Source organism: Lathamus discolor, chromosome 2 (assembly GCF_037157495.1).
Source record: "Lathamus discolor isolate bLatDis1 chromosome 2, bLatDis1.hap1, whole genome shotgun sequence".
NCBI lineage: Eukaryota > Metazoa > Chordata > Aves > Psittaciformes > Psittacidae > Lathamus > Lathamus discolor.
Genome location: NC_088885.1, coordinates 118,298,782 through 118,326,292, shown reverse-complemented (window position 1 = coordinate 118,326,292; position 27,511 = coordinate 118,298,782). Strand labels below are relative to the sequence as shown.

General features: G+C 39.2%; 1 protein-coding gene across 7 annotated transcripts in view; it reads right to left on the bottom strand.

Moving 5' to 3' along the window:
• Positions 1 to 3,467: 3,467 nt before the first annotated feature.
• The window catches only part of SNTG1 (syntrophin gamma 1), a 331,430-nt gene continuing 307,386 nt past the window's right edge, over positions 3,468 to 27,511 (bottom strand). For 5 of the 7 annotated variants that reach the window (XM_065668239.1, XM_065668244.1, XM_065668242.1 and 2 more), the window contains 2 exons: positions 20,214 to 20,324; positions 3,468 to 9,933 (listed from right to left, as the gene is read on the bottom strand). In XM_065668239.1, the coding sequence (XP_065524311.1) occupies positions 9,775 to 9,933; positions 20,214 to 20,324 (270 nt within the window). In that variant the 3' untranslated portion in view covers positions 3,468 to 9,774. The remainder of the gene's footprint in view (positions 9,934 to 20,213; positions 20,325 to 27,511) is intronic. The other 2 variants (XR_010610185.1, XM_065668243.1) reach the window with 2 other exon arrangements.

Genomic DNA, 27,511 nt, shown 5'->3' with positions numbered 1-27,511 from the left:
GGAATATTTACTGCATAACTTGCACTAAGCCTTTTATTGTCATTATCTGGCCATACATCTAGAAACACATTTACAAAAATACTGTGAACATCAGCAAAATTTTTGCTGCTTAGGGTGCTCATAAAAAGGATGACTTGATAAAGAAAATGCATAAAAGCCTTCTTTTCAGGCATTTTAAAAAATGTGCTATCAATCAATTCAATGAGCTTCATCTGCTTGTGTTTAAAAAGAAAACAGAACAAAAAATACAGAAATCCACCCAGTGAAACTTTTAAAATTCTTTGTTGTGTATTTGTGTTCCAAAAAAACCACTGCTCACCTAAAGTGAGAACGGGCTTTGAAAAACATGATTTGTCTGGCCCAAACAGAAATAAATATATGGAATTTAGTTCTGATTTTGGCATTGGAGTTCTGTCCCAACCAAGGCTGCCTGAACATAATTCAACTGCAGGGGTTGAAAAAAAAATATTAGTCACTCAGAAGTTGCCTGATTGCAAAGATGGAACAAGACTTGATAAATGCTGGAGACATTTTACCTCTGGAAGACCATAAAGGAAAGATTTCCTATAAGCCTTTCATTCTTTTTCCTTTGCCCTTTAAAAGGCTTTGGTTTTTTTTTTTTTTTTTCTTCTATTCAGTCATGTCTGGAAGCCAGAAGATGTGGAAAGGGGAGGACTGGCATATAAATTCTCTAACCTGTCTCCTAAAAAAAAATATTTGCATCCAAATCTGCATTACACTCACAACCCTTGGAGCTGTCTCACTGAAAGCTAACTCTTAAAATAATGGCTCATTTCTCCCTGCATCCTCTTCCCCATAATGGGGGGAGAAGGTGGAAGATAAAGACTCCTAGTTTATCTTCTGAGTGATAAACTGGCTTGTTCCTATACCCCACCCTCATTACTGATGAGCTGAGAGCTCATCCCATGACTGGAATACATAGGTCCATGATATACTAGCTTTTCACAAAACGCCTGTGAGTCACCAGTGTGATGTGGCCATGGAAATAACTCATGCAACCAGTCACAGTCTTTGCAGACAGTCGACAAATATGGCCACAGGGCAGGACATAAGGGAGATCATATCCGGAGAGAGATATAATGTTCAGAAGTAGTCACAGTCAGGGAGAAAAGTCAAACTGGCGTAGATTTAGAGTAAGACTGCATCCCATTACGATGGTAGGGAAACAAGTCAGGAAACCAGATTAGCAAATGTCTGCACTGAGCAATGAAGAACATGGCACAAAGTCCTTAGCTGCCATGGGCTTGATCTGCTCCAGAAGCAGTGTATCACAGTGTGGTGCTGATGGGCTGTATTTATTATCTTAAACTGCATTAAAGTGGATGAGCTGCTTCTGGCCCTGAGCTGGTATTGCTGCAGCACAACAGGTAGACATATCAGCTACAGTCAGCAGCAGCTCAGGAATGTCTGCACCATATTTCGCTGCACTGCATAGGCATCTTCTATATGAGCTTGGTTTGTGCATTCGGGCAAAATTAAAGCTGACAGGGCATATGATTACTTGCTCTAAATATATCTAGGAGAAGAGGGGAAAGGGGGAACTGACACTAGGGGTGAGAAAAAATATTTAAGTTAGGGGATAACGCTGGCATAAAATCAAATAGATATAAACTAGTTACAGACAGGTTTAGGCTGGAAATTAGGAGACAGTTTGAAACCATCAGAGCTGTGAGATTCCAGAAGGCTTTCCAATAAAAGGAAGAGGGCCAAAAAGCTTAATTACTTTCAAAATTAAGTTTAAACATTTGTGAAAGGTCTTTATATGGTGATAGGGGTTATATGATTTGACTGCCTGAGGAAGCTGGATAAGATTCAGTGACTCATGATATTCTTCCTAAATTTATATTCTTAACATTTTCCTACCATTTAACAAGACTTCACAGTAGGTCACCAGTTTCCCCTCACCCTCTTGAACAGTTCAGACCATTGTTATATAACACTAGGGCTGGGGCCCTTGACCTCTTTATCAGGAGGGAGTCTCATGCATACCCCTGTGAAACTGCATCCATCCACATAAACCACCCAGGTATGAGTTCTCTTTGCCTTTGAGTTTCCATGTTAACCATACTCTGAGCTCCTGTTTCTTATGAAATGATGGGAGACCTTAATTTTGTGCTTCTTTCAAATATTTGTCTTCTGATATGAGCAGAACATAAGTTGTTCGTGATGTTGCCCTGATCTGAGCTTTTGCTGCACTCAGTGGTATTGCAGTGCAAAGACCACAGCCAACCACACCACTGCCTCTCTTCCTTGCTTTAGTGAAGGTTTTTGACCTTTGAGACCTTTGTCTTCCCTCACTAGCCACTTGAAGAAAAATAGGAAAAAGAAAAAAAACCACAAAAAACCAAAAAAAAAAAACAAACAAAAAAGACATCTAGCTAAAAGGATTTTATATCTGTTCAAAAGAAAAAGGTGAGAGTTTGGATCTGGCTGCATAAGAAGTTTCTCGATTTTTTCACTGAAGCTCATGGTACTCAATGGTGTCTTTTTCTGCCTCTTTTAAACACCTAGTTTCAAGAGATATCTTCATGTGACAATCTAAGCATCTAGAAAAAAAATCTTTCTAGCCCTCTACCCCACAGCAAAAATGTCTGAAAAAGGTTCAGGTTGCACGTTAAGTAGCCCGGAAAAATAGACATCAGGTAAACCACTAGTGTATCACAATTCTGCAAGGCCAAACCAGGCGGTCCTGACACATACTTTCTTCCAGATGCTACTGCTTCTATGCTGTGTGCTTTAGGAAAAATAATAAATCTCTGTGTATGGCCTCTTGAGTTTTAAGTCATCTCCAGACTGTACATAACTGTAACCATAATCACTTGGGCCAAGCAGTATTTCCTTTTTACCATACCAGTGATGCAAGTGTAAATGTTCTGAAGTTCATTGGCTCTTTCTGAAATCAGTTTTTTTTCCCCCATATTTCTTCTAGTAACAAGTTAAATTTATCTTTTGATTTACAGCATATCTTCTAGCATCTCTTCCCTCAGTGAGGCAAAAAGATAAAATAAGTTGGTTTTGTTCTAATAGTTGTAATACCATTTGATTCTTATTTGATTGCAAAGATGTACCCCTAAATACCCTCAAACACTGCAATATCAGGACCAAGTTCACTCTGAGCAACCGTAAGCAATTAAGTGTCAGTGAGAAATTAATCTGGTACTCGTGCGGTACAATAATCCGGTTGCAGGTGAGCTTCCGAGCCAGCAAAGAGGCGGATATTTCCAAAATCCTAGTTGATATTCAGTGGGTGACATGCCTTGTGGAAATGATCATAGAAGAAAGTAATCATCATAATTTCTATTAAATAACAGTTGAACACAGTGTTGGGAAATAACTTTACCATCCCAGGTTCTTCAATTATTTTCTTGATCTCTCAGACCTGGCTTTCAATGGACTTGGCTGTCAATAATATAAAACTCATACACTGTATGACTGAATGCAAAAGGTTACTTAAAAAAGTATTTATTTTCTATTTTTTTCTGTTATGTTCCATTACAAAAAGAAGCATAACAAAACCAAAACAGAAGATAGCATTTTATTAGTGGTACATTAATGAGCTTAAACAACTAGGTGACTTATGCTTGCCACAAATACATATTACAAACAACCACAAAACCATAACTAAAAATGAAATAAATAATTTGAATATTTTTTAAATTTTAATAATTATAAAATATATAGCACTTTCTATTACATTTTTCAGTTATTTGTATCCATAACAAATTAAAACTTATGACATATTTTGCAAATATGCTAAAGGGATAAGACTAATTTAAAAATCAAAGCTTCTGGAGGTACGAAATAGTAAATTGATTAATGTTTATCGGTTTATTATGGTATATCCAGATTGTGCATATCCTGCAAAAATAGCCATTTCTTTAACTAATATACATATTTTTCTTTATAGTATTATAAGATTCAGTTTTTAAATGTAAAGCTTCATGGATTTATGCTTCTGTTTTATACTTGTGCCTAATACGTAGCTTTCATTAATATATACTGAGTATCTTCCATTAGTATATACTAATATATACATACACACACACACACATACGCACATACACACTATGCATTATATATTAGTATATACTGAATAATACAAGAGTTTCTGTAATATATAGTTGGGATTCTTGTGGAGAAAGTTGTTGAATATGGAAGGCATGTATGCCATGGTGAAAACTGACTAGGTTTTACATTTTTCAATGTATTTTAACAGGCTACGCAATGTACTGTAATAATATACAGAATCCAAACAGAAATTTAGCTCCAGTATTCCTATGCTTTTCTCTGTGATTCTAACAGAATATGAACTGCTGTTTCTGCTAAACTTCCTGAAAATGCAGCCAAGCAAGTAGAGATATTCCAGGAAAGCATTAAAATTGCACTTAAGAACCCTCCAGGTGAGGAAAGCACTTAAGCTCAGATATGACTTTATTTGCTTTAACCTGAATGTTAGTCACACATTGAAGCACTCTTACTGGTACATGGATGCCCTTGCCATAATCCTTAGTACTGTCCTCTGGCTGTTTAAGAGGTTTAGAGAGTCTGTCACATAGCCGAGAGCAGAGTTTTGCTGTCTGTCTGAGCAAAGGGGGTGAGGGGACATGGAATTATGCTTGGGACCTCAGAGCAAATATTCAGGCATGTATTTGTGGTAAACAGGGGGAAATATGCAACAGGGAGAGGGCTAACTAGCATGGGGTGGCCTGCTGACCGTCATTACTGTCCTGGTGTAGTGAGGGAAAGAAGGTGATGGAGAATAACCTGGCCTGGACACCCACCAGCCTTCTTCAGCTTCACTTTCCTCTTGCTGCAGCATCCCCCTTCAGGCACTAAGCTCTGGCAGGCTACACAGTGGTGCTCAGGTTTCTAGGGTCTTTCAAGCACCCACAGTGCACCAGCAGCAGCCACTGAGGAGAGAGAAACAGCTGGCACTAGAAACTGGCACCTTCGCTGTTTGCATGTCAGAGGGTTTTTTTCTCTGGACTCGAACAGGTGGCCTACATGGCCTGAAAACACATCAGGACATGGAACTTCTATAGGTGTGATGGTCGTCTAGTTTCATCCTAAAAACCCAGTTCACATGCTTAAAGACTGCTCTGCGATACAAAGAATAGCACAGTGAGTGGCAGCAGGCAGGAGCCTGGCTTCAAAAGTACATTCCTGACAAAATGAAGCACGTAGAAGCACCGTTAGCTCCTTAGAGAGAGACACATGCATGCACCCTCAGAGATCCTAAGCTACATTTTTGCCTTGCACTTCCCTTTTGAGAGCCTCAAGTCCTGCCTTAGGCATCTAAGACAGGTACTTAAATTTCAGGAGCTTCAGTGAGTCTCTTATGCTCCCCATCACACAGAACAGGTGAGTCCAAGGTATGGACTCATAATTGCCTGAGGTTGAACATTTTAAAATCAGCTTAACTTTTTTCAGACAATAAACTTTTTCAGAGACCAGAGCCTATAAGGAAATGGAAAGTGCAATGAAAGGATTAGTGTTTAATATTAATAAAATCACATTTTCCAAAAGGTTCCCTGGTATTTATTTACCAAGTAGAACAAAAACTGGTCTTTACTTTTGGCATAGGGAATATTTGAGGGTACTGGGACAATATGTAGCAAAGCTGCTGAATTTCTAAGGGTGGAAACTGTACATTCACAAGATCTTTAGCCTTTTTAACATTTTGTTTGGTGTAAGAAACATCTTAAGGCATTGAACAAACAAAAATCACATTTAACATAACAGGCTGCAGTATTGACAACTACTGACTTGTGTTTAACTGCCCACTTTGAAATATTCTGATAAAGTCTACAAGCACAAAGTAAATAAATATATTTTTTGGAATCAAGGACTAATTTGGAAAATAATATTTCCCGTTGTCATCTCAAAGCACATTGGTACTATATATTATTGGTTTGCATTCTTATGAATTCTAGTTTGAATAGACAAAACTTCAAATTATTGGTTTTAAAAAATAACCCACTTCTTACAACTAGTTTGTCTCCACAAACTTCTTGCTGCACTTAACAAAATAAAATGACCAACATCTAAAAATATGCTAATTTTTATTTCAAAGGTGCCTTCATGCTACTGGTATGCAAAGCTCTTTTGGAAATTGAGAACTGTATTTTTAAACAGATATAAGAAACGAAAAGTATTCATTCAGTGATGAAATCCAGAATAATGTATTCAAATCGGTAACACTTTCATAATAAAATGATGTTAACACCATAATTTAGCATATTGTGAGTTCTATGAAGGTCAGATCATCTAAAATTTCCATGATAAAACAAATCAAGTTATCTTAAGTTATACTTAAGAGTACATATTTTTGGTATACTATATGACATCACTTCAGTAGGCACAGTACTATAAAGACTTGTTTTTATTAAACTTATTTAAGAATATCATGACATAAAGAGGACAAATCATGTTTTACGATATGGGTTGGTTGGGTTTCTGAGTTTGTGAAATATTTTTTTCTTAATTGCTTAGATTTTTAACAAAAGCTAGTAGCTCATTATAATTGTGGGGTTTCTTTTTCACTGGGTTCTTGACTTACAGAATACCTCTATTCAATATGCATTATGTATGAAATGAGAGACTGCAACATAAAGCCTGGATTTTGACATACACATATTAAGTTCATTATGGTTTAAATGGGAATCTCCTGGAGGTCTTTAAATGAAAAATACACTCATTTAATAAATTTGTAAATTACATTTTGCTATTTCAGGATTAGTTATAATGCAGAGTCTAAAATTTTTCCTCTTTGGACTGAATTTATGACCAAATTCCTCTTAAAGGGCAAGCCTGGATGCAGAGTCACCTCTGAATATTCTGTGAAGTCAGCTCACAAATCCCTCCTGCATTTACAAACCAATGCTGACCTGCAGTCAAGCCTATTGTGTTTTGCATTCTCACAACATTACTTTTATTTTCTTGAAAACAAAAATGTTGATAAAGCCTCACCAATTTAGCTCCTTGAAATACAGGGATTTAGGAAACCAAAATCAATTTACAGTACAGTTTGTACTTTACATGTGGTGTATTTAATGCCCAGTTACAAAAGTCTCACTGATGAATACAGCAGTTCTACAGAGTACTTGACAGAGATCTTTAGGATACCCTGGTGAAGTCCCAAAAGCTCATGTCATTAGCTCAGTTCTGCAGAAGAAGCATTTTTTTTAGAAATGAGAGGAAGAGTCTTTCATATCACAGAATCCCTTAATGTGCAGCAATCTGGAATGACATAAATACTGGTATGGGTAAATGTTATGTTAATTTAAGCATGTTAAGAAATGTCCCTTAAGAACTCTCACTTTCAGTGGTACAACTGTGCACGGAAGGAACATCAACAGTTGAAAGAAAAACATTCAGCTGACAGCTGATTAGTTCTAGATTCTGTTCTTACAAGCACAGCATTTACTGAAGTGTCAGCACATGCCAACACTCTGATAGCTAAATGCCACAGCAATGCAAGGAAAGGAAGGAGATGATTTGGGAGCACAGAGAAGAACTACTGTCATTAACAGGTATTGGGTTCTGTTTTCAGTGTTGTCAGCGCTCTGTCAAAATTTGTGTTTCTAGTACATACTTTCTTGACAATGTTAGTGCCTGAGTTACCATTGTTTAACCCCTCAGACTGCCATAGCTTTGGATTCAATATATCTGGGGTTCGTATTTCGGAGAAAACTCAAGATCTGATGGACAGCCATGGTAGTTTCATGCGTCATTCAGAGACCAGGATGTGACCCCCTCAATTAGGGACAATTCATATAAACAAAGACACAATGATGAGTATGAAAATGTTGTGGTTTTGACTCTTAAAGCATTTGATAGCTGTATTACGGCATCCTTCCACTGTATTTAGCACGGAAAATAAATGTGTAACCCTTAGAGGTTTACTAGTAAGAAGCAAGCGTGCGGTGAAGGCCATTTGAAAGTGATAAAGAGAGTCCCCAGAAAATATAATTTCAGATCATTTGGAACTAGTAGCCATACTTCAAGGCAAGGATACTCTCACACACATAAATCCAAGTACTTCTAATGCAAAGCAAAGCAAAGGAAATACGATTTTCCCCTACAGTTCATTCATCTTTTGTCCCTGCCTTGCATTTTTAATTGTTCCAATTTTGAAAAGGCTATTTTCTGGCTTCACTTTTGAAGTTTTAATTACCTTATTACATAGAAAGAGATGTGACAGAATTAGCCTTTCTGTTAAGCAAGGCAGATGGTGCTCATAACCCTTTCCTTCTATGTGCTTTTACAACAAATCTAAGGTGTGTGGGGGAGAAGAAAAAAAGGAAAAAAAGTTTTGATTTCAATATAATAAACAGAAACCCCACCAAGTATTATTTAAAATGTTATGCATATTTATGCACGTACTGTAGCTGCACTAATGGTTCCTCTTGCAGTTTTTTAGGTTCTCATATCATGTCTGGCAAAAGAAATACATCACCTTTTCCATTGCTTCAGCTATATCCCACACATTCTCCCACCATTTTTCCATCTTCACTTATGTGTGTAATAGCACAAAATAAAATTATTTTGCAAAATTATATTTAAATAATGTTACTAATAAAAATTTATCAACTCTGTCAGATTTCATCATTAAATGATATTCTGGAACTGGTAAGTGGTCTGGTCCAGAGTGACGTAACATTATGCACTGTCACCTGTTCTTTACAGGTTTTTTAGTTTATTCCTGTCTTTTACTAACAATACATAAAAAATAAAACATTCAAAGGGTGGACTCATTTTTCAAGCGTAATGTAGAGTATCTCTTTCGTTGACAGTCTGAGGGGATCAGAGGTTCTACTTATGATGTGAAAACAAGGTTAAACATGGAAACATGTATCAGATGGATTGTCTCTGAAACAAATTCAATAGTTAATTATTGTGAACAAAGACTACAAGATTTACAGAATTTCATTCTTGACAAAAAAAAAAAAAGGAGGAAGTAAATAGCAGACATGATATTTTACACACTTGCACTTACTTTGTTATTCAAATTGAATTCTTATCACATTATTTTTACTTGAAGAAGAGGGACTTACTTGTGGAAAGGTATTTTGCTTTTTGTGGCTTGGCTTACTCGTTTTTTAATCTATCACTCCAATATGGCTGTATCTTTGTTGCTGATACTGTTAAGACTAAAAGTACAAAACAGAAAAAAGTAGCATGACTCCATGTATGGACACAAATATGGATTTACAACAGTGCTTAAAGTGCTTTCTTGTTTGAGGAGATACTTACATAAATGCCTTTTCATGCTTATCTCCTTGTCACCATGTACTATATGCTTGTTGCTTGCTCTTACGTCATTTATAATGATAGGGTATTAAGTTCATACTCAGAGTTTAGTATATTGTCATAAAAAACATCTGAAACCAGGAAAATGACAATTCTATTTGTGTATTATTACAGCAATTTGAAAATTTTATTAAATACCGAAGTGCTTCATTTCATCATTTATTCCTTTGTTTCCAGTGTTGCTTAAAGCACTATGTAAGTACAAATAGATCATACTAAAAGCATAACTGTCCTATTCTGGGGTTTCGACTAGGGTTATATACTGATGTCTTGCAGAACAGAGATGGATCTATGATCCCACATGACCATTTATCTGCTGATGCTGCAAGATGTCTTGCCTCCAGGATTGGTTTCCATGTACATGGTTCACCAAAGGTCTACATCTTATGAATATACATTGTTATATCTTGTTGTTAAGTGGCAGTGCTGTCATGTAAGAAGTCAAGTAGTATACTTTAATTTGCCAGTACCAGAAGTTGTGGGAGCAGCAGAAGCTGTGGCTTGACTGCCTACATACAATGGGTCCAAACAAGCCACTTTGGCTGCAAAGAATGAGTGGATACAGTGAAGAACTGCAAACAGGTTGGAAAATTCCAGCTCCTGGAAGTGAAAACAAAAAGATTAATCATGAAAAAAAAGAAAGAACACCTCACAAACATATACCCAGGAATGAACCAGTATTCAAAGAGCAATGATTTTAATAGCTTAATGTAATTCTCCTAATGTGCCTGACAGTTCTCCATTACAGGGGCTTGGACACTGAGCAATCCCCATTCAGTAAGTAATTGTTTGGAAGTTAACATGGACGAATTTCTAAGTTAAGAAGGGCTTCCATAGAGATAGGCGATCCTACCAGCTAAAGGGGAAGGAAAGTGATGCTACTTATTTGTTTTCCCTCAGGTTAATGCAAATCTGGCACTTTTGCAGGTTAATTTAGATAAAAATTGGACTGCACCATAAATCTACACATCTCTGGATTGCTACTGTATATGCAATGTACCCACAAAGACCAATAATGTCGAGTTCCACATCATGTCATCATGTCACTTCACACTGGTAGGTACTACCTTACCTATGCTCCCTCCCCCTCAAAAAAAGACAAGTTTTCAAAAAGTGCTGTGTTCACACAGTGCTATTCATGTATAGTGATCTGTTTTCACTGAGAAGTAACCCTCTCAACAGTAACATGTAACTGGACTGATAAAAGGAACAGACTCCATGTTTTAAATTTATTAGCAATACTAGACAATTGCTTCTTTTTCTACTTTAATCTACATCTCTAAAGCACCAAAGCATGTGATTAGACTAGGTGGGACCCTTTCAGACACCACATTTAGAGGACATAAATAATATATATATATATATTTAACATATATTAATTTGCTCCTTTGTGTTTAATTGACTTTACAGTCAGTCAAACTGATCAGTCTTTTTTAGGTTATTTGTCTTCACCATGATTTTTTTTTGGAGTTGGCATTTAACCAATAAATATCTGGTTTATTTGAAAGCAAATACTGAAGTATTTGCATTTAAGTGTAAGGTTGGTAGTGCAGAGTTGCCATCTTTCTACTTTCATTCACTGCCTATATGGATTCCTTCACTTTAAGATGAAGACAGTAATAGATATCTGTGGTATATTCTATTTGTCTTTCTGTCCAGCATTGCTGCTTCCAGGCTGTAAAGAGCTCAGGGTTTTACTTTTTTTTTTATTTAAAGAATATTGATAATGTTGTAAATTCAACAAAAAAATAGCTAAATCTCTCCAGATGACATTAACCTGCGATTTTCTGCCTCTTGAGATTTCCAGGGAGATATTGCTTCATGTAATTCACAGAGATGTTCACAACTGCCTGAAAGCAGACAGCTGCAGGTACAGAGTGTCCAGTAATGTACTGAATGGGTAGAGCTTTGCTCAGCTCTCTTGCAAAATAAGCAGATGTCCTTCGGACATGCTCAGAAATGAGCTTTCCATGAGCTTCTTTAAAAATGTCTTCTTTAAACGTCCCATGAGATTCTTTAAAATCCCTTAACTACCAATTCTCAGTAAAGAAGATAAAGTTTATGCCAAGTTTCACAAACCTGCCATCTGTGCCCATTTAAAAAAAAAATCTGTTTAGAGACTTTCTGATTTTCAAACACTGGAAGAAGGGCAATTTTATCACTATGCCAAAGTTTTATTTAGTTCCTTAAATTTCAAAATAAGAAAATTTATCATAAATAGGAATATAATGGAAATCCAAAATGAAGAAACAAAGAATTATAGAAGCTATTTCACAATAAGAACTATCAGTCATTAAAATTAAATTACTTTTCAGTTAGCAGTTTTTAATTAATATAATATTACCCTTCTTTATAAAAATGAAGCTGAAGATGAGAGAATAAATATTTAGTGGAAAAGTGAAACATTCATAGTATCAATTCCAAGTGTTACATGTAGAAAGACTGCATTTCCCCCTACGTCTCAACAGGATAAGCCTATTAAATATTACAGTTTGAGAATTGTTTGAGTCAATTAGGTAACCCTATTAGCTGAGAGTTCTTACTATAATAATTATACCTATTGGACACTGAATTTTCACAGTGCATTAGAACAATAATTACCAAGAGTTATCACAGGTGTTTCTGCAGCAGCAACACATTGGAAAGATGCAGTGCTCAATGGACCTTCAAGAAAAACAAGTGAGGCAACAGAACAGCCTCTGAATGTCCCACTGGATTACTGTTAGTAACACAGTGCAGAAATTACTTCGACTGCAAAGATGAACTCTGAGAAATCATCAAATAATGGATTACTATTTGCCCTGAAACATTATTCCCATTTCAATGTAGGCATGCATATTTAACTCGAAATTCAGTCAATGTGAAGTACAGTAGGCTGACTGGCACGTGGTGAGCACATACAGGACTGATTAACAGCTGTAGTTCAATTCACAGGAGCCTGATTGACGGGAACAAGATCTATCAGGAACAAGACTTTTCTGGCAGATTAGCCTAATCACAAGAAAGCTTTATGTACAGATAAGACTTCATGTAGAGCTGCTAACAGATGAAACATCCCCTCACCTCTGCTGGAACAGCTGCCCTTGGGTCTACTCTACAAATGGAGGGGAACCCACAAGCTTTTGTGCGTGCTTAACCACCCCTGGTTGTTTCTGTATATACTTTGTCATCTGTTTATCCTCTTGTCTCAATACACTTTCTTCTAGGCAGGATTCCGTGTATTGCACACCAAATTCAGATTAGGTTCCCAATGACACCAAGCTGTGCGATGCGGTCAACACACTGGAGGGAAGAGATGACATCAAGAGGAACCTTGACAGGCTTGGGCCAAAGCAAACCTCACGAAATTCAGCAAGGCCAAGCGCAAGGTCAAGCACAGACTGGGTGGAGAATGGATTGAGAGCAGCCCTGAGGAGAAGGATTTGGTATTGGTTGAAAAGCTTGACATCAGTCAGCACTGTGCATTTGCAGCCCAGACAGCCAATTGTATGCTGGGCTGCATCAAAGGGAGCAAGGCCAGCAGGTTAAAGGAGGTGATTCTCCCTCTACTCCGCTTTCTTGAGACTCCAACTGGAGTACTGTGAACAACACAAGAGGGACATGAACACGTACAAACTAAAAACTGAATCACACAAACCTACCCAGGTCAGAAATCTGAACTCAGAATGCAGTCACTGCAATTGAGAAATACCTCTGTAAAAATCCTAAGGAGGTGCACTTAAAACCCATTTAAAGATGATATTCTAAACTTGAAGTACATTTAAAATAAGCTACTGAATAACAATTGAGTAAGTAGTTCTATACAATGGATCACTTTCAGAAAAGCAGATGAACTGTGTACATCTTCTTATGGTTTCTAATCTGTCAGTCTCCTTAATTCTTAATGCTTATCATATTACATTTTTATGTCCATACCTAACATAAATTGTCCACAAAAGGGTGATATTTTCTCATTAAAACATTGATGTCTATACGCTAGCTAATGTTAGACAATGCAGGAACTGATGTGCTGTAATTGTGCAGGACTTGGGGAAAAATGCTTTCACCAGAAGACACTGATACATGAAAGTAATCATCTAGGGTAATGACACATGCAACAAAACTTTCAATTAAATTAAAATTTATTTTAGAGAATATACTTGAAATAAGCGGAAATGTCAGTCTAGAAAATGGTGCAAGCATCTATTAAGACACCTGGCAACACCTGAAAGTGGACGTTTCCTTCACAACAGCAGTAATTTAGGCTATTTGTCTTATTTTAGATTAGACTTCCATACAAGATAATTTCAAGTATGAATTAACTGACATTAATTACTATTAAGGTAGTATTAATTAATAAGTATTAATGATAAATCCTTGAAGTTACACTTCTTCCTTTGCTAATACTTTATTTCTGCCCCCTTCAATTCTCCATATTCGTATAGGCAAAGAAAATTGACTGGATCTTCATCTTGATGTGCTGATTTTTTAATTCATTTCAGTTTTGTAACACTCAGCTTAGGAGTTCAGCTAATTTCTGAACAAAAGCTAACCTGATGCAGGACAACTGTGTGACCTTGCCTGAGTTTTCCTGTCGAAACTGTTGAGATGTGTAAAAGTCCTGCAAGTTCAGAAAGGTGAAAACAGAGACCAAAGTATAGCTTTTGAGTTATATATATGTTTTACAAGGCACAGCAACTCCTAGTTCACAGAAATTACTAACTGGTGTGTTTATTTACTTAGAAAATTCAAATGGAAATTGCATGTAATAAGAAAAACAGCACTGATACTGATTTTTATATATATGACATACTCCTATGTTTGGAAGCATATATATATAAAGAAACAGGATCTGTCACACATTTAAAATACTGTTCATATTTCTCAGAAAAATATAAAGCAGCTTCCATTGCAGTGATCCAATAGTTAGCCAGGTGAAACAGAACAGCAAAGGACTCTGAGTTTATTACATTTTTAAGATTGTGTTAGCATCTGGAAGCTGCTGTGATACTGGAAAGATATTATTGCATCATTAAACTGTAGCTAAACAAATAGGGAAATAGGTAACTAGACAGGAAGGTGTCTAAGTGAATCCCTTTGTGTCTTATAGACAAGGAGAAAGCTTTGCCTTTCTGTCCTTGTTTTTTCAACCCAACAGTTCAGTAAGAACAATGGAGACATGTAGGTTCCACATTCTGCCAAACCAACAGCTCTATTTTGTAGCTCTTAATCAGAAAAATTCTGTCTGACTGTGCAAACTTGTGCAATATTTCCTGCTGAGTGACAGCTGGGAAATAACCTACAGATTGGATTGTCTGAGGGGTATCGGTGATTAATGTTGCCCCTAAGTGATTTTCTTCTCGGAAACCACACAGACTTTGCCTCAGAGACCTTCAAAGTTAAGTCTTTGCACCCAGACACCCTGCCATGGACCAACTGGTGTGACCTATGGTAATTACTGTTCAGATTTTTCAGACTGGAAGTGCTTAAATCTATGAGGAGACACTTCTTTTACACTACATTATATATATTTATAGTAACATGCTATTATTTACAGAGAAGCCAAACAGAAGCATCAGTACAAAGTCTCTAGTAAAAAGCAGTATTTTTAACAATGACAGAATAATGCAAACATTTAAATATCTTAAATTATTTCCAAGTGGAAAAGAAGTATGCCCGGTTAAACTGTAACCAAATCCATAGCACATGCTGTGTGTCTCAGAGCATGCCATTTTGAGTCTTGCTAAGTCAGGCATGAAACATGCTGTAAAAATGTTGACAGCATTATATAAACATTAGCTAAACTCTGGTGGCAAGTGTGTTTCTCAAAAACAAAAAAGAAGCTGACTGACGAATGAACGTGGTTCTGCATTTGTTCTCATAAAGTATTTTTCCTATATTCTAAAATTAACAGTGATATCTCTGTATATTCCACCAGAATATGGAGTAGCTGCTGCATAATTGTGAAGACAGAAAGGCTAAAATCTAAAATGCTGTTCCATAACCTTTTTGGTTTTTTGTTTTGTTTTGGTTTGGTTTTGTTTGTTTGTTTTTTCAAGCAATGTCCACATACAAATCTGAATGGTTTTCCAGAATAATAACTTTTGGATCAATATTCAATATCTAAGCACTCTGATACTCTTAATTCTCTAGATAATAAATGTTTTAAAGCTAAAGGATATTATCACACGAATACAACATGCCATATCAACACTACTGGGATGGCATGAGATGCACAGCATTGTAAATGAAAGAAGACAGGAAGCATTCGGATTTTGATAATTCATATTTGTACAGGAAAGAATTATGTAGAATCATAGAATTATTTCATTTGGAAAAGACCTTTAAGATCATCAAGTCCAACTGTTAACCTAGCACTACCAAGTCTAAGTGCCACATCTATGTGTCCCCATCACGTTCAGGGATGGCGACACCACCACTTCACTAGGCAGCCTCTCCCAGTGCTTGACAACTCTTTTGGTGAAGATTTTTTTCCTAATATCCAATCTAAACCTCCCCAATGTAACTTGAAGTAATTTCCTCTTGTTACTTGGGAAAACAGATGGCCACCTACCTCACTACAACCTCCTTTCAGGTAGTTGTAGAGAGCAGTAAGGTCTCCCCTGAGCCTCCTTTTCTCTAGACTAAACAACCTCAGTTCCCTTGGCTGCTTCTCATCAGACTTCTGCTCCAGGCCCTTCACCAGCTTTGCTGATCTTCTTTGGACACTGGATATGCTCCAGCCCCTCAGAGTCTGTCTTGCAGTGGGGGGCCCAGAGCTGAACACAGCATTCCAGCTGCAGCCTCACCAGTGCCAAGTGCAGGGGGGGGATGATCACAAGTCCTGCTGGCTACAATATTTCTGATACAAGCCAGGGTGTTATTGGTCTTGGCCACCTGGGCACACTGCTCATACTCAGAAAACTGCAGACAATGACAAAAGCAAAATTGTTTAAAAATATCCCCAAACAACAAAAAATGCCAGAACACCTTACGTTTGCAGGGGGTAACTGAATTATAGCACATTATATACATTAACACATTCTGTCAGTACTATAGCTGAAATTTGGAGCTGGAGGAAAACAGATCTTGGAGGCAAGACAAGAAGGAGTCTCAGATCAGGTATGCATACACCATACCAGGTTCGGCACAGAGTAGGTTAGTGTTAACCATGAGGAGGGAAAAAAGAACCTTCTGTTCCAGTGACTTTGTTAAGCTGTATCAGTGTTCCCTGCCATGCTCTGCTTCCACATTCCTGTTTGGGAATGCAGAACGGAAGAGCCCTTATATGCTGGGGAAATAACTTTTCAGTGTTTTGGTTTCTTTCTCAGCTGTGAGCTCTCATCTCACTATATGCTGATATTCCCTGCGTAACGGAACTGGCAAAAATTATCTTTATGTAAAGAAAATGCTACACTGTATTTCCCCTTACAGCAGTCAGTCCCCAGGCCATTTGAAGCACAGAGATGAATTTAACAGGTGATGATAACTGTGTCCATGAATATTCATCACAACCTTTAACAGATGTTTTACAGAATTCCCATCATCTGATTCCAAATGTAGCCTGCATACCGTATGCATGAAATCTGGCATTACAAGCATTTCTGCAAATCTGATTAACATATCCTAATGACTCAAGAGTTCTGCAAATAGTTATACCTCTAACTCTGTAATGCTACTAGAGTCCAAAAAATAGAGTCTAGATTGTTACACCTTTTCTGATGCTGAATAGTGCTTTAAATACAAGAAAGGCTTAAAGGATACTGAATGGGCCAATCCATAGAATTTTAAACTAACCAAAGTTGAAAAATATGACCCAAGCATGACATTCATTTTATAGCCAAAGGTATTTGTATTTCTTAGACTAAGCAACATATTCATATATGAACAAATTGGAATGGATAAAGTGCTCACTATAAATGCTGTAGCACCTTCCAAAGACAACATTACCTTTTTCTGATCATGATATAACTGGTATTCTCTGATCATCAAGGAAATGAAAGAAAAGTAAATTTTTTTATTTCTAAATTGATCAACGTGAAAGACTGTGTTTATAATAAAGAGCTTAATGCAGCTATTTGCATTCAAACTCACAACTGCCTCAGACACAATGCCTTTTTTCTTATTACATACTCTATCATGCTGTACATATTTAGCCCTTTTTGCCAGCAACTTATTTACTAATTTCCTTTTGGCTCATGGAACCACATAGCTACCACATTCATTCTGCAATTTTCTCTCTGACATGATCAGGAAAAATGGCATAGCAGATGCTTCAAAAGCAAGGCTTAAAGATGGCCAAAAAACTAGTCTTTAGATTAATATAAAAATTGGGACCCTAGTCTAAAAGACTTTTGATACAAACTCTAAGGCAGTTCTAGTTTTCAAATAACTTGGGAGATCACTTTTCCTCACACACACTGGGAATGTAAATGCCCTATTCTCAAAAGACATAAATCAAACTACATAGAATAAATAAATAGAATTAAACTTGGCTAGGGATGTTAAGGATAACAGGAAGGGATTCTATAGGTTCGCAGCAAATAAAGCACAGACTAGTGACAATGTAGGCCGTCTCTGGAAGCTATCAGGAGAGGTGGCTACCCTGTATTTAGAGAAGGCTGAGGTTCTGAATGACTTCTTTGCCTCGGTCTTCACTGCCAAAGGCTCTGACCACACCACCCAAGTCTTGGAAGGCAGACGCAGGGACTGTGAGAATGAAGACCTTGGGCCCACTGTAGGAGAGGATCTGGTTCGAGACCATCTTAAAAATCTGAACGTGCACAAGTCCATGGGACCTGATGGAATCCATCTGCGGGTCCTGAAGGAGCTGGCGAATGAAGTTGCTAAGCCACTGGCCATCATATTTGAAAAATCATGGCAGTCAGGTGAAGTTCCTGACAACTGGAAAAAGGGAAATATAACCCCCATTTTCAAGAAGGGGAAAATGGAAGACCCGGGGAATTACAGACCAGTCAGTCTCACCTCTGTGCCTGGTAAAATCTTGGAGCACATTCTCCTGGAAGGCATGCTAAGGCACATGAAAAACAACAAGGTGCTTGGTGACAGCCAGCATGGCTTCACTAAGGGGAAATCCTGCCGGACCAATTTGGTGGCCTTCTATAATGGGACTACAGAACTGATGGACAAGGGTAGAGCAGCTGACGCCGTCTACCTGGACTTGTGCAAAGTGTTTGACACTGTCCCACATGACATCCTTCTCTCTAAATTGGAGAGATATCAATTTGATGGATGGACCACTCGATGGATAAAGAACTGGCTGGATGGTCACATGCAAAGGGTTGTGGTCAATGGCTCAATGTTTGGCTGGAGACCAGTAACAAGCGGTGTCCCTCAGGGATCGGTGTTGGGACCGGTCTTGTTCAACATCTTTGTCACTGACATGGACAGTGGGATTGAGTGCGCCCTCAGCAAGTTTGCCAGTGACACCAAGCTGTGTGGTTCGGTTGATACGCTGGAGGGAAGGGATGCCATCCAGTGGGACCTTGACACGCTTGTGAGGTGGGCTGATGCCAACCTTATGAAGTTCAACCACGACAAGTGCAAGGTCCTACACCTGGGTCAGAGCAATCCCAGGCACAGCTACAGATTGGGCAGAGAAGAGATTCAGAGCGGCCCTGCAGAGAAGGACTTGGGGGTGCTGGTCGATGAGAAAATGAACATGAGCCGGCAGTGTGCGCTCGCAGCCCAGAAAGCCAACCGCATCCTGGGCTGCATCAAAAGGAGCGTGACCAGCAGGTCAAAGGAGGTGATCCTGCCCCTCTACTCTGCTCTTGTGAGACCTCATCTGGAGTATTGTGTGCAGTTCTGGTGTCCTCAACATAAAAAGGACGTGGAACTGCTGGAACAAGTGCAGAGGATGGCCACGAGGATGATCAGGGGACTGGAGCACCTCCTGTATGAAGATAGGCTGAGAAAGTTGGGGCTGTTCAGCCTGGAGAAGAGAAGGCTGTGTGGAGACCTCATAGCAGCCTTCCAGTACCTGAAGGGGGCCTACAAAGATGCTGGAGAGGGACTCTTCATTAGGGACTGTAGTGATAAGACAAGGGGAATGGGTTGAAACTTAAACAGGGAAAGTTTAGGTTGTATATAAGGAAGTTCTTTACTGTAAGGGTGGTGAGGTACTGGAACGGGATGTCCAGGGAAGTTGTGAATGCTCCATCTCTGGCGATTTTCAAGGCCAGGTTGGAGAGAGCCTTGTGTGGCATGGTTTAGTGTGAGGTGTCCCTGCACATGGTAGGGGGTTGGAACTGGATGATCTTGAGGTCCTTTCCAACCCTAACTATTCTATGATTCTATGAACTAAGCCTCTCAGGGTTACTGTTTTCATGAATTAGCTCTTGCAACAAAAGCACAACTGAAATTACAACTTTACTGACTTTCAATTAGACACAGACATAAAGCTTCAGTCTTGTAAGGGAGTATGTGTTTAATCCACACTTTTTTTTTCTCCTGTGAAATAAAAGCAGATTTTAGATCTTTGCTGGGTTTTGTCCCTAGGTTGACTTGAGGATATATTTTGCACCATTTCTTCATGATAAAAATATAGAGTGAAAAATAGGGTCAAATTCTCAGCCAGCTTTGTCAAAATGATAAAGAGGAGAGTCGGTAAATGTGCCTAAATGCATACATAGCAAGTTCTGGGTTTTATAATTTTTTAATGTAATTACACCTTTCAAAAGACTTTCAACTAGCAAAAATCCAAGCAATTGGTTCAGCTTTCTTTTCCTGGAATTTCTTTAGTCTTCTTTGTATTCATCAAGTTTGCTTTGATTTAGTAATTAGTAAACTAAGTAATTAAGTTGAATTTACTACTGCATTCCCCTAGATGCTTTGATAACTGCTTTTAATGTACAAAACTCACAATACATTATTTTTACCTTTGCTTCAATTTGTTTAGTATCTTGGTTTTGGAACAAAAATTTGATTTTGCTCTTCCCATCATCTGAAGAACCCTTGAGCTGGGAAAACTTGTACCTCCAAAGTACAGCCTAGGGGAAAAAAAAAAAAAAAGAAACATAAAAAACCCATACACAAGCAGTTTAGTGTAGTTATCATTGAAAATTGTATTAGAAATAGCCTCCTTCCAAGGGAACTTTAACCCTTCTATGGTACATAATTAAATCAGTTTAGTGTTATGTGGTCTGATGTTCCTATGTACTATATGTACACATATGGATGTACTACATTTTGTCAGTGTGTGATTCAGATCTGTCAAGACTACATTTTTGAAATGGCTATGTGACTGGTGCCAAAGGCAGGGTTTTGGGTTTTTCAATCATGGGCTGCTGTATGAGACACCTGGTTTGCTGGTGGCAGGTGGGATACACCAGTCCCAGAGAGGAAAAAGGGTGTTGGGGCAGGAGTTAGCAGGGCTTATTGACAGGGCATTAAACTAGATATGAAGGGGGGAGGGGATTTAACTGGGCTTGCTGGGGACAAGCCCAAGAGGAACATGCTAGGGATTGAAGGATGGCGGGCTAAGGAGGACTATCAATCTCTTGTTTCACTTGTGGGAAAGGATAGTTTTTTAGATCCTGTCCCGCAGGGGAAAAAGGGTACTAGGACTGGCTCCCTGAAATGCCTGTACACCAATGCACACAGCATGGGGAATAAACAGGAGGAGTTAGAAGTCTGTGTGCGGGCTAAAGGTTATGATCTAGTGGCAATTACAGAGACATGGTGGGACAGTTCACATGACTGGAATGTGGTCATGGATGGCTATGTCCTTTTTAGGAAAGATAAGTCAGCAAAGCGAGGTGGTGGAGTTGCTCTTTATGTGAGAGCGCAACTAGAACGTATTGAGTTCTGTCCGGGGTCGGATGAGGAGCAAGTGGAATGTCTGTGGGTACGAATCAAGGGGCAGACTGGCACGGGTGATACAGTTGTGGGGGTCTATTATAGACCTCCTGATCAGGAAGAAGGAGTTGATGAGGCTTTCTACAGGCAACTGGAAGTAGCCTTGCGACTACATGCCTTAGTCGTCGTGGGGGATTTTAACGACCCCGATATTTGCTAGAAGACTCACACAGCCAATCATTCACAGTCTAGGAGCTTCCTCCAGTGCATTGATGATAACTTCATAATGCAAATGGTGGACATACCAACTAGGGGAGCAGCGCTGCTAGATTTAGTACTCGCCAACAAGGAGGGTTTGGTCGAAGTGGTGATGGTCAATGGCAGCCTTGGCTGCAGTGACCATGAGATAGTGGAGTTTAGGATCCTGTGTGGGAGGAATAGAATACCTAGCAAAGCCACAGTTCTGGATTTCCGAAGGGCCAACTTTGGCCTCTTCAATCAACTGCTAAGGGAAGTCTCATGGGAAAGGGTATTAGGCGGTAAAGGGGCTCAAGATAGTTGGTCAGCATTCAAGGACCACTTCTTCCAAGCTCGGGATCAGAGCGTCCCAATGAGTAGGAAATCAAGTAAGGGATATAGGAGACCAGCATGGTTAAACAAGGAGCTGCTGGGCAAACTCAAGTGGAAAAAGAGAATCTATGGATTATGGAAGGAGGGGCTGGCCACTTGGGAGGAATACAGGACAGTTGTTAGAGGATGCAGGGAGGCAATTAGGACAGCTAAGGCCTCCTTGGAACTTAATCTTGCTAGTCGGGTTAAGGACAATAGAAAGGGCTTCTTCAAGTACATAGCAAATAAAACTAACACAAGAGGCAATATAGGCCCACTGCTGAACGAGGTGGGTGCCCTGGAGACAGATATAAAGAAGGCAGAGGTGCTGAATGCCTTCTTTGCCTCTGTCTTTACTCCTGCAGACTCTCCCCGAGGGCCCCGGATTTCTATAGCCCCAGAAGGAGTCAGGACAAAGGAGGAGTTTGCTTTGGTAGATGTGGATTGGGTTAGGGATCAGCTATGCAATCTGGACATCTGTAAATCGATGGGTCCGGATGGAATGCACCCACGGGTGCTGAGGGAGCTGGCGGAGGTCATTGCTAGGCCACTCTCCATCATCTTTGGTAAGTCGTGGGAAACGGGCGAGGTGCCTGAGGATTGGCGGATGGCAAAGGTCACACCAGTCTTTAAGAGGGGCAAGAAGGAGGACCCGGGTAATTATAGACCGGTCAGCCTTACCTCCATCCCTGGAAAGGTGATGGAACAACTTATTCTTGACTCCATCTCTAGGCATATCAAGGATGAGGGGGTCATTAAGAACAGCCAACATGGTTTTATGAGGGGGAAGTCATGTTTGACCAACCTTATAGCCTGCTATGAGGAAGTGACTAGGTGGAAGGATGATGGTAGAGCGGTAGATGTGGTTTTTCTTGATTTCAGTAAGGCATCTGATACTGTCTCTCACAGCATCCTCATAGATAAGCTAAGGAAGTGTGGGCTTGATGATCAAGTAGTGAGGTGGATCAAGAACTGGTTGAAAGGAAGAAGGCAGAGAGTTGTGGTCAATGGCGCAGAATCTAGCTGGAGGTCTGTGACTAGTGGAGTTCCTCAGGGGTCGGTGCTGGGACCGGTGCTGTTTAATATTTTCATCAATGACCTGGATGAGGGAACTGAGTGCACCCTCAGCAAGTTTGCTGATGACACAAAACTGGGAGGAGTGGCTGACACACCAGAAGGCTGTTTTGCCATTCAGCGAGACCTGGACAGGCTGGAGAGTTGGGCGGGGAGAAACTTGATGAAATTCAACAAGGGCAAGTGTAGTGTCTTGCATCTGGGGAAGAACAACCCCATGTACCAGTACAGGTTGGGGGTTGACCTGCTGGAAAGTAGTGAAGGGGAAAGGGACCTGGGGGTCCTGGTGGATAGGAGGATGACCATGAGCCAGCAATGTGCTCTTGTGGCCAAGAAGGCAAATGGCATCTTAGGGTGCATTAGAAAGGGTGTGGTTAGTAGGTCAAGAGAGGTTCTCCTCCCCCTCTACTCAGCCTTGGTGAGGCCGCATCTGGAATATTGTGTCCAGTTCTGGGCCCCTCTGTTCAAGAAGGACAGGGAATTGCTTGAAAGAGTCCAGCGCAGAGCCACAAAGATGATTAAGGGAGTGGAACATCTCCCTTATGAGGAGAGGCTGAGGGAGCTGGGTCTCTTTAGCTTGGAGGAGACTGAGGGGTGACCTCATCAGTGTTCACAAATATGTAAAGGGTGGGTGTCAGGATGATGGAGCTAGGCTTTTTTCAGTGATATCCAGTGATAGGACAAGGGGCAATGGGTGTAAACTGGAAGTTCCAAGTTAACATCAGGAAGAACTTCTTTACTGTAAGAGTGACAGAGCCCTGGAACAGGTTGCCCAGGGAGGTTGTGGAGTCTCCTACACTGGAGATATTCAAGGCCCGCCTGGACAAGTTCCTGTGTGATGTACTGTAGGTTACCCTGCTCTTGCAGGGGGGTTGGACTAGATGATCTTTTGAGGTCCCTTCCAACCCTTGGGATTCTGTGATTCTGTGATTTACTCTGAAATTCCTTTATCTATATTTAACCCTGATTAAACAAAAAAGAGAGGATTAGTAAATTCATTGTCATGCCACACTCCAAAGATTTTTTCCCACTGATGATCTGTGGGTTCCCCATTCCATCTGAAGTGATAAAATGCCACAGAAGTCCTCTCTTTTTCTTTCCATATTAAAAAACCTGGTTGTTTTAACATACAGGGAATTTGAAATTAAAAACAAATATCCATCTTTAAATTATAAAATGACAAAAGGAAACTCTGTAATGAGAACTCATTTTGAGTTTACTTATGAGAGCTCTAATCAGGAATTCAGGAATGACCAATTCATTAATTCTGAGCATATCAGTGGCATTTCATGTAGTTATATTATGAATTACATTGCATCTTGCTGAAAAGAAAAACAGATTGCACTACAGAATAAACATGCAATTAATAAAATTTACAGCTGTCTAGAAATGCATCTTTCTTTTTTATACCTAATGTGGATTTATGTAGAAAAAAAACCCAACTTTTCAAACTACTTTGCTTAAAAGTAGAAAAGAGCTATTTTTTTAATTGTCTTTTCAGCCTCATTTAAAGATATCCCCACCCTCCAGATATTTTGAAGCCCTAACATTTTTCATTGTGATTTTAGTAGTATTTCACATAGTTATAAAGTCATCTGCATTCATGTGCTGATACTTTGAGGACACATTAATTTCACATGGATTGGACAACACAGAAACTTAAGACGGGAAGTGCTGCTCCATTTTCTTTTGTCTGAGTATTTGTAAATTAATTCCTCTCAGTGGTATAGGGTGACACTTCCCATCTGCCCCCTTTGTCTATATTGATAAATGATTTAGTATGTACTTAAACAATATGAGGGAGGTAAAATTTTTCAAGTATCCTAAATCTATGCAGGTCCCTTTACTTCAGAATGTGGTCATCGTTTTAAATTAATGACTGGTAAAAATCTCTAACCTGCACAAAGCTAAATAAAGTTAGATATGTTTGCCTTAGTAACTTGAAGGGGAAAAAAAAACAAAGGACAGTAACTTAACTGTGCACAGTAAACAAAGCAAGTCTGAGAATTTTTTTTTCCAAAATTCTCTCCATTTATTTGCCTCTTTCAGATTAAAAAGCCATAATCTCAGCACCACTTTCATTTTCTGTGTGTGTATGACAGGTGAGCTCCTATCTACCATAAACAGTTAAGGACATTCTGTTCCAGATAAACCCGAGGAATTTGGCAATTCATATAAAAGTATCATATTTGTTTCAAAAGCTGTCCTCCTGAGCCCACCAAGCTGTGCTACAGAACATAGAATAGCTTCCCTCATCCCCTAGTGGGTGCAATTCCTTTCATCTTTTTTGATCAATGATGTTTACTTATGTCCCGTAGATAGCAAGGTAAAAAAAATAAAACCAACCAAACCAGTATACCGTTCAGGTGGCCATACTTCCTATATACATCGTAAACTCCTTTTTTCACAGACCTATGTAGCTCAACAAATCTAGTTGAAAGATCATTGCTTTCTGAATGAAAACCAAATCTATTTAAGCATGTAATTTCCTACATGATAAATGTAAAGGCCATTGATGTTCTCTTTATCTCAGGAGCACAATCAAAGAAGCAAGCTTTCATCTTTCTCTGATGATGTATAGGGAGGCCAGGAGAGGCACAATAGTAACAAGGACCTTTAGATGGGCAGGCAAAATACCAGGGTACCTGTCATTCCCAATCAGATTAAGCTCAAGTGAAGATCAGGGTTGTACAGAACTGCAGTACTTTGGCATTTACCATGAAGTTTTGCCACTTGCTTCATTCCCACTCAGAGGAAAGAGAATGACAGTTACACTAAACGACAGGCATGACTCAAGAACACACTTCAGTTTATGCATAACATCAGTTTGGAGAGCCCTACTGAGCAACGGCTCTTACTTGAGTACATTGCAAAATCAGTTCTGTAGTGGGCAGGGGACAAAATCGGTTTTGAGACTAATCCCAACAAGACAGCACTTCTTCCATCAGGATATCAAAACAAGTTTGGAGAACTGACAGTTCAACAGCATACTTTGCACAGACTATTAAACACTCTTTATCTATAGCATAAGGAATTAAAATGCCATTGAGAATGCATGAAATGATTCTCAAAAGAAAAATGAAATGTTTCTCTTGAGTGATCTTCAACAAGTTGCACATTTTTTCCCCACAGATATACGCATGGAGGAGGGTTCTTTTTGCAAAAATAAAAGTGGGGAAATTTTGTGAGTTATAAGTTCTTAAGTCAGGAATACAAAGTATTCCTGGTTACTTCTTTCTGGCTGCTTCTTTAGTTCTAGACAATTTCTTAATAATTCCTTCATCCTTGTTTGAACTGGGATGAATGCTGGTTCACTCTGATACACTGGATGTGTCTACACCTTGATGTACCACACAGCATGAAAAGTCTAGCAACAAGGTTAATCTAGATGTCCAACCGCAGATAGCTAAAACTGGGTGAATTAGTTAGTTATATGCCCAGTAAGATACGTTTAATTCCTTGTCTCCAACCAAAGAAGCTGAAGTGCTCCCCTATGTAGCCAGAACTGCAGAAGATGTACAAGATTATAAAGATATTACCAGTCAGATCATTCTCTTAAAATACACTACCTTGAGGATCCTTGGGTTACTGCAGTGAATACACTAAAGCCCCTTAACCAAACCAGCAGCATTTTGGTACAGGCTCCAAAGGAGATAAATGCCTAAGCCATAGTCAGTCCAGGAAAGAAGAACTCCTCCAGGAAACCCATAAAAGAGCAGAGTGACAGTGAGCATTAATACATATGAGTTTGGCACACCAATCATGCAATTAACACAGGGATAGAGGGGGGTTTTTTTCAAGACTCATCTATCAAGAAGCAAAGTTGTGGTTACAGAGAGCCTTATGCGTACCTTTCCCATTACATGCAATGTGACATGAGCCAACCACTTTATCCCACGAGTACGACAACATAAGTGAGCCTTCTTTGAGCTCGCCCTGCTAGGCAGCATGGCTGCATGGTGGTGATCTCCCCCTGAGCTGGGATGCCTCTCAAGCTTTGAGATTCCTTATCTGAGACTGAGAAATCCTTTCTTTCCCAAGGGAAAGACCCCTTATTTGCAACAGATCCTCACCAAGTTGCTGATAGCATGCTAAATCAATACTAATGAAGACCATGTAGTTAGTTGCTGTAGACATAAACTACTGGCCAAATCTGAGACTAGGATCAGGCCTAGCTGCACCCTTAGCACCATTGGGAGTTTAGAAAGCAAGGGGTTCTACTCTGAATCTTGTGACTTAATGTGCGGGTCTCTGTGTAAATCTTCTAGCTCAATCCTAACTCAGTTTTCTTTTGTATGTTTCATCCATGTAATAAGTAATGGAATGAACCTTGACATTTAACTTTGTCAAGTCACCTTTCACAAATTCATATGAAAACCACTTTTGCTAATGCCTCTGATGGTGATTCTTTGAGTGACCCTAAACCACTAATTTGCAACACTTCGTTTCATTGTTTTGTGTGTTCAGGGTTTTTTTTTTCTTTTAATATTCGCTACCGCAAAATGCATCAGCAATGAACAAAACCCAGACACTCTTTTTCAATAACTATTTTATTCAAAGAATACCTCAAGTAGAAAAGAGAAGCAAGACCTACCCACCAAAGTACCCAGTTTCACAGATACGTGTAGCTACAGCACGTAAGTAAATGCATGACAGAGTATTGCAGTGCTTGCTGTGGTGACTGTTCTGAATTCTA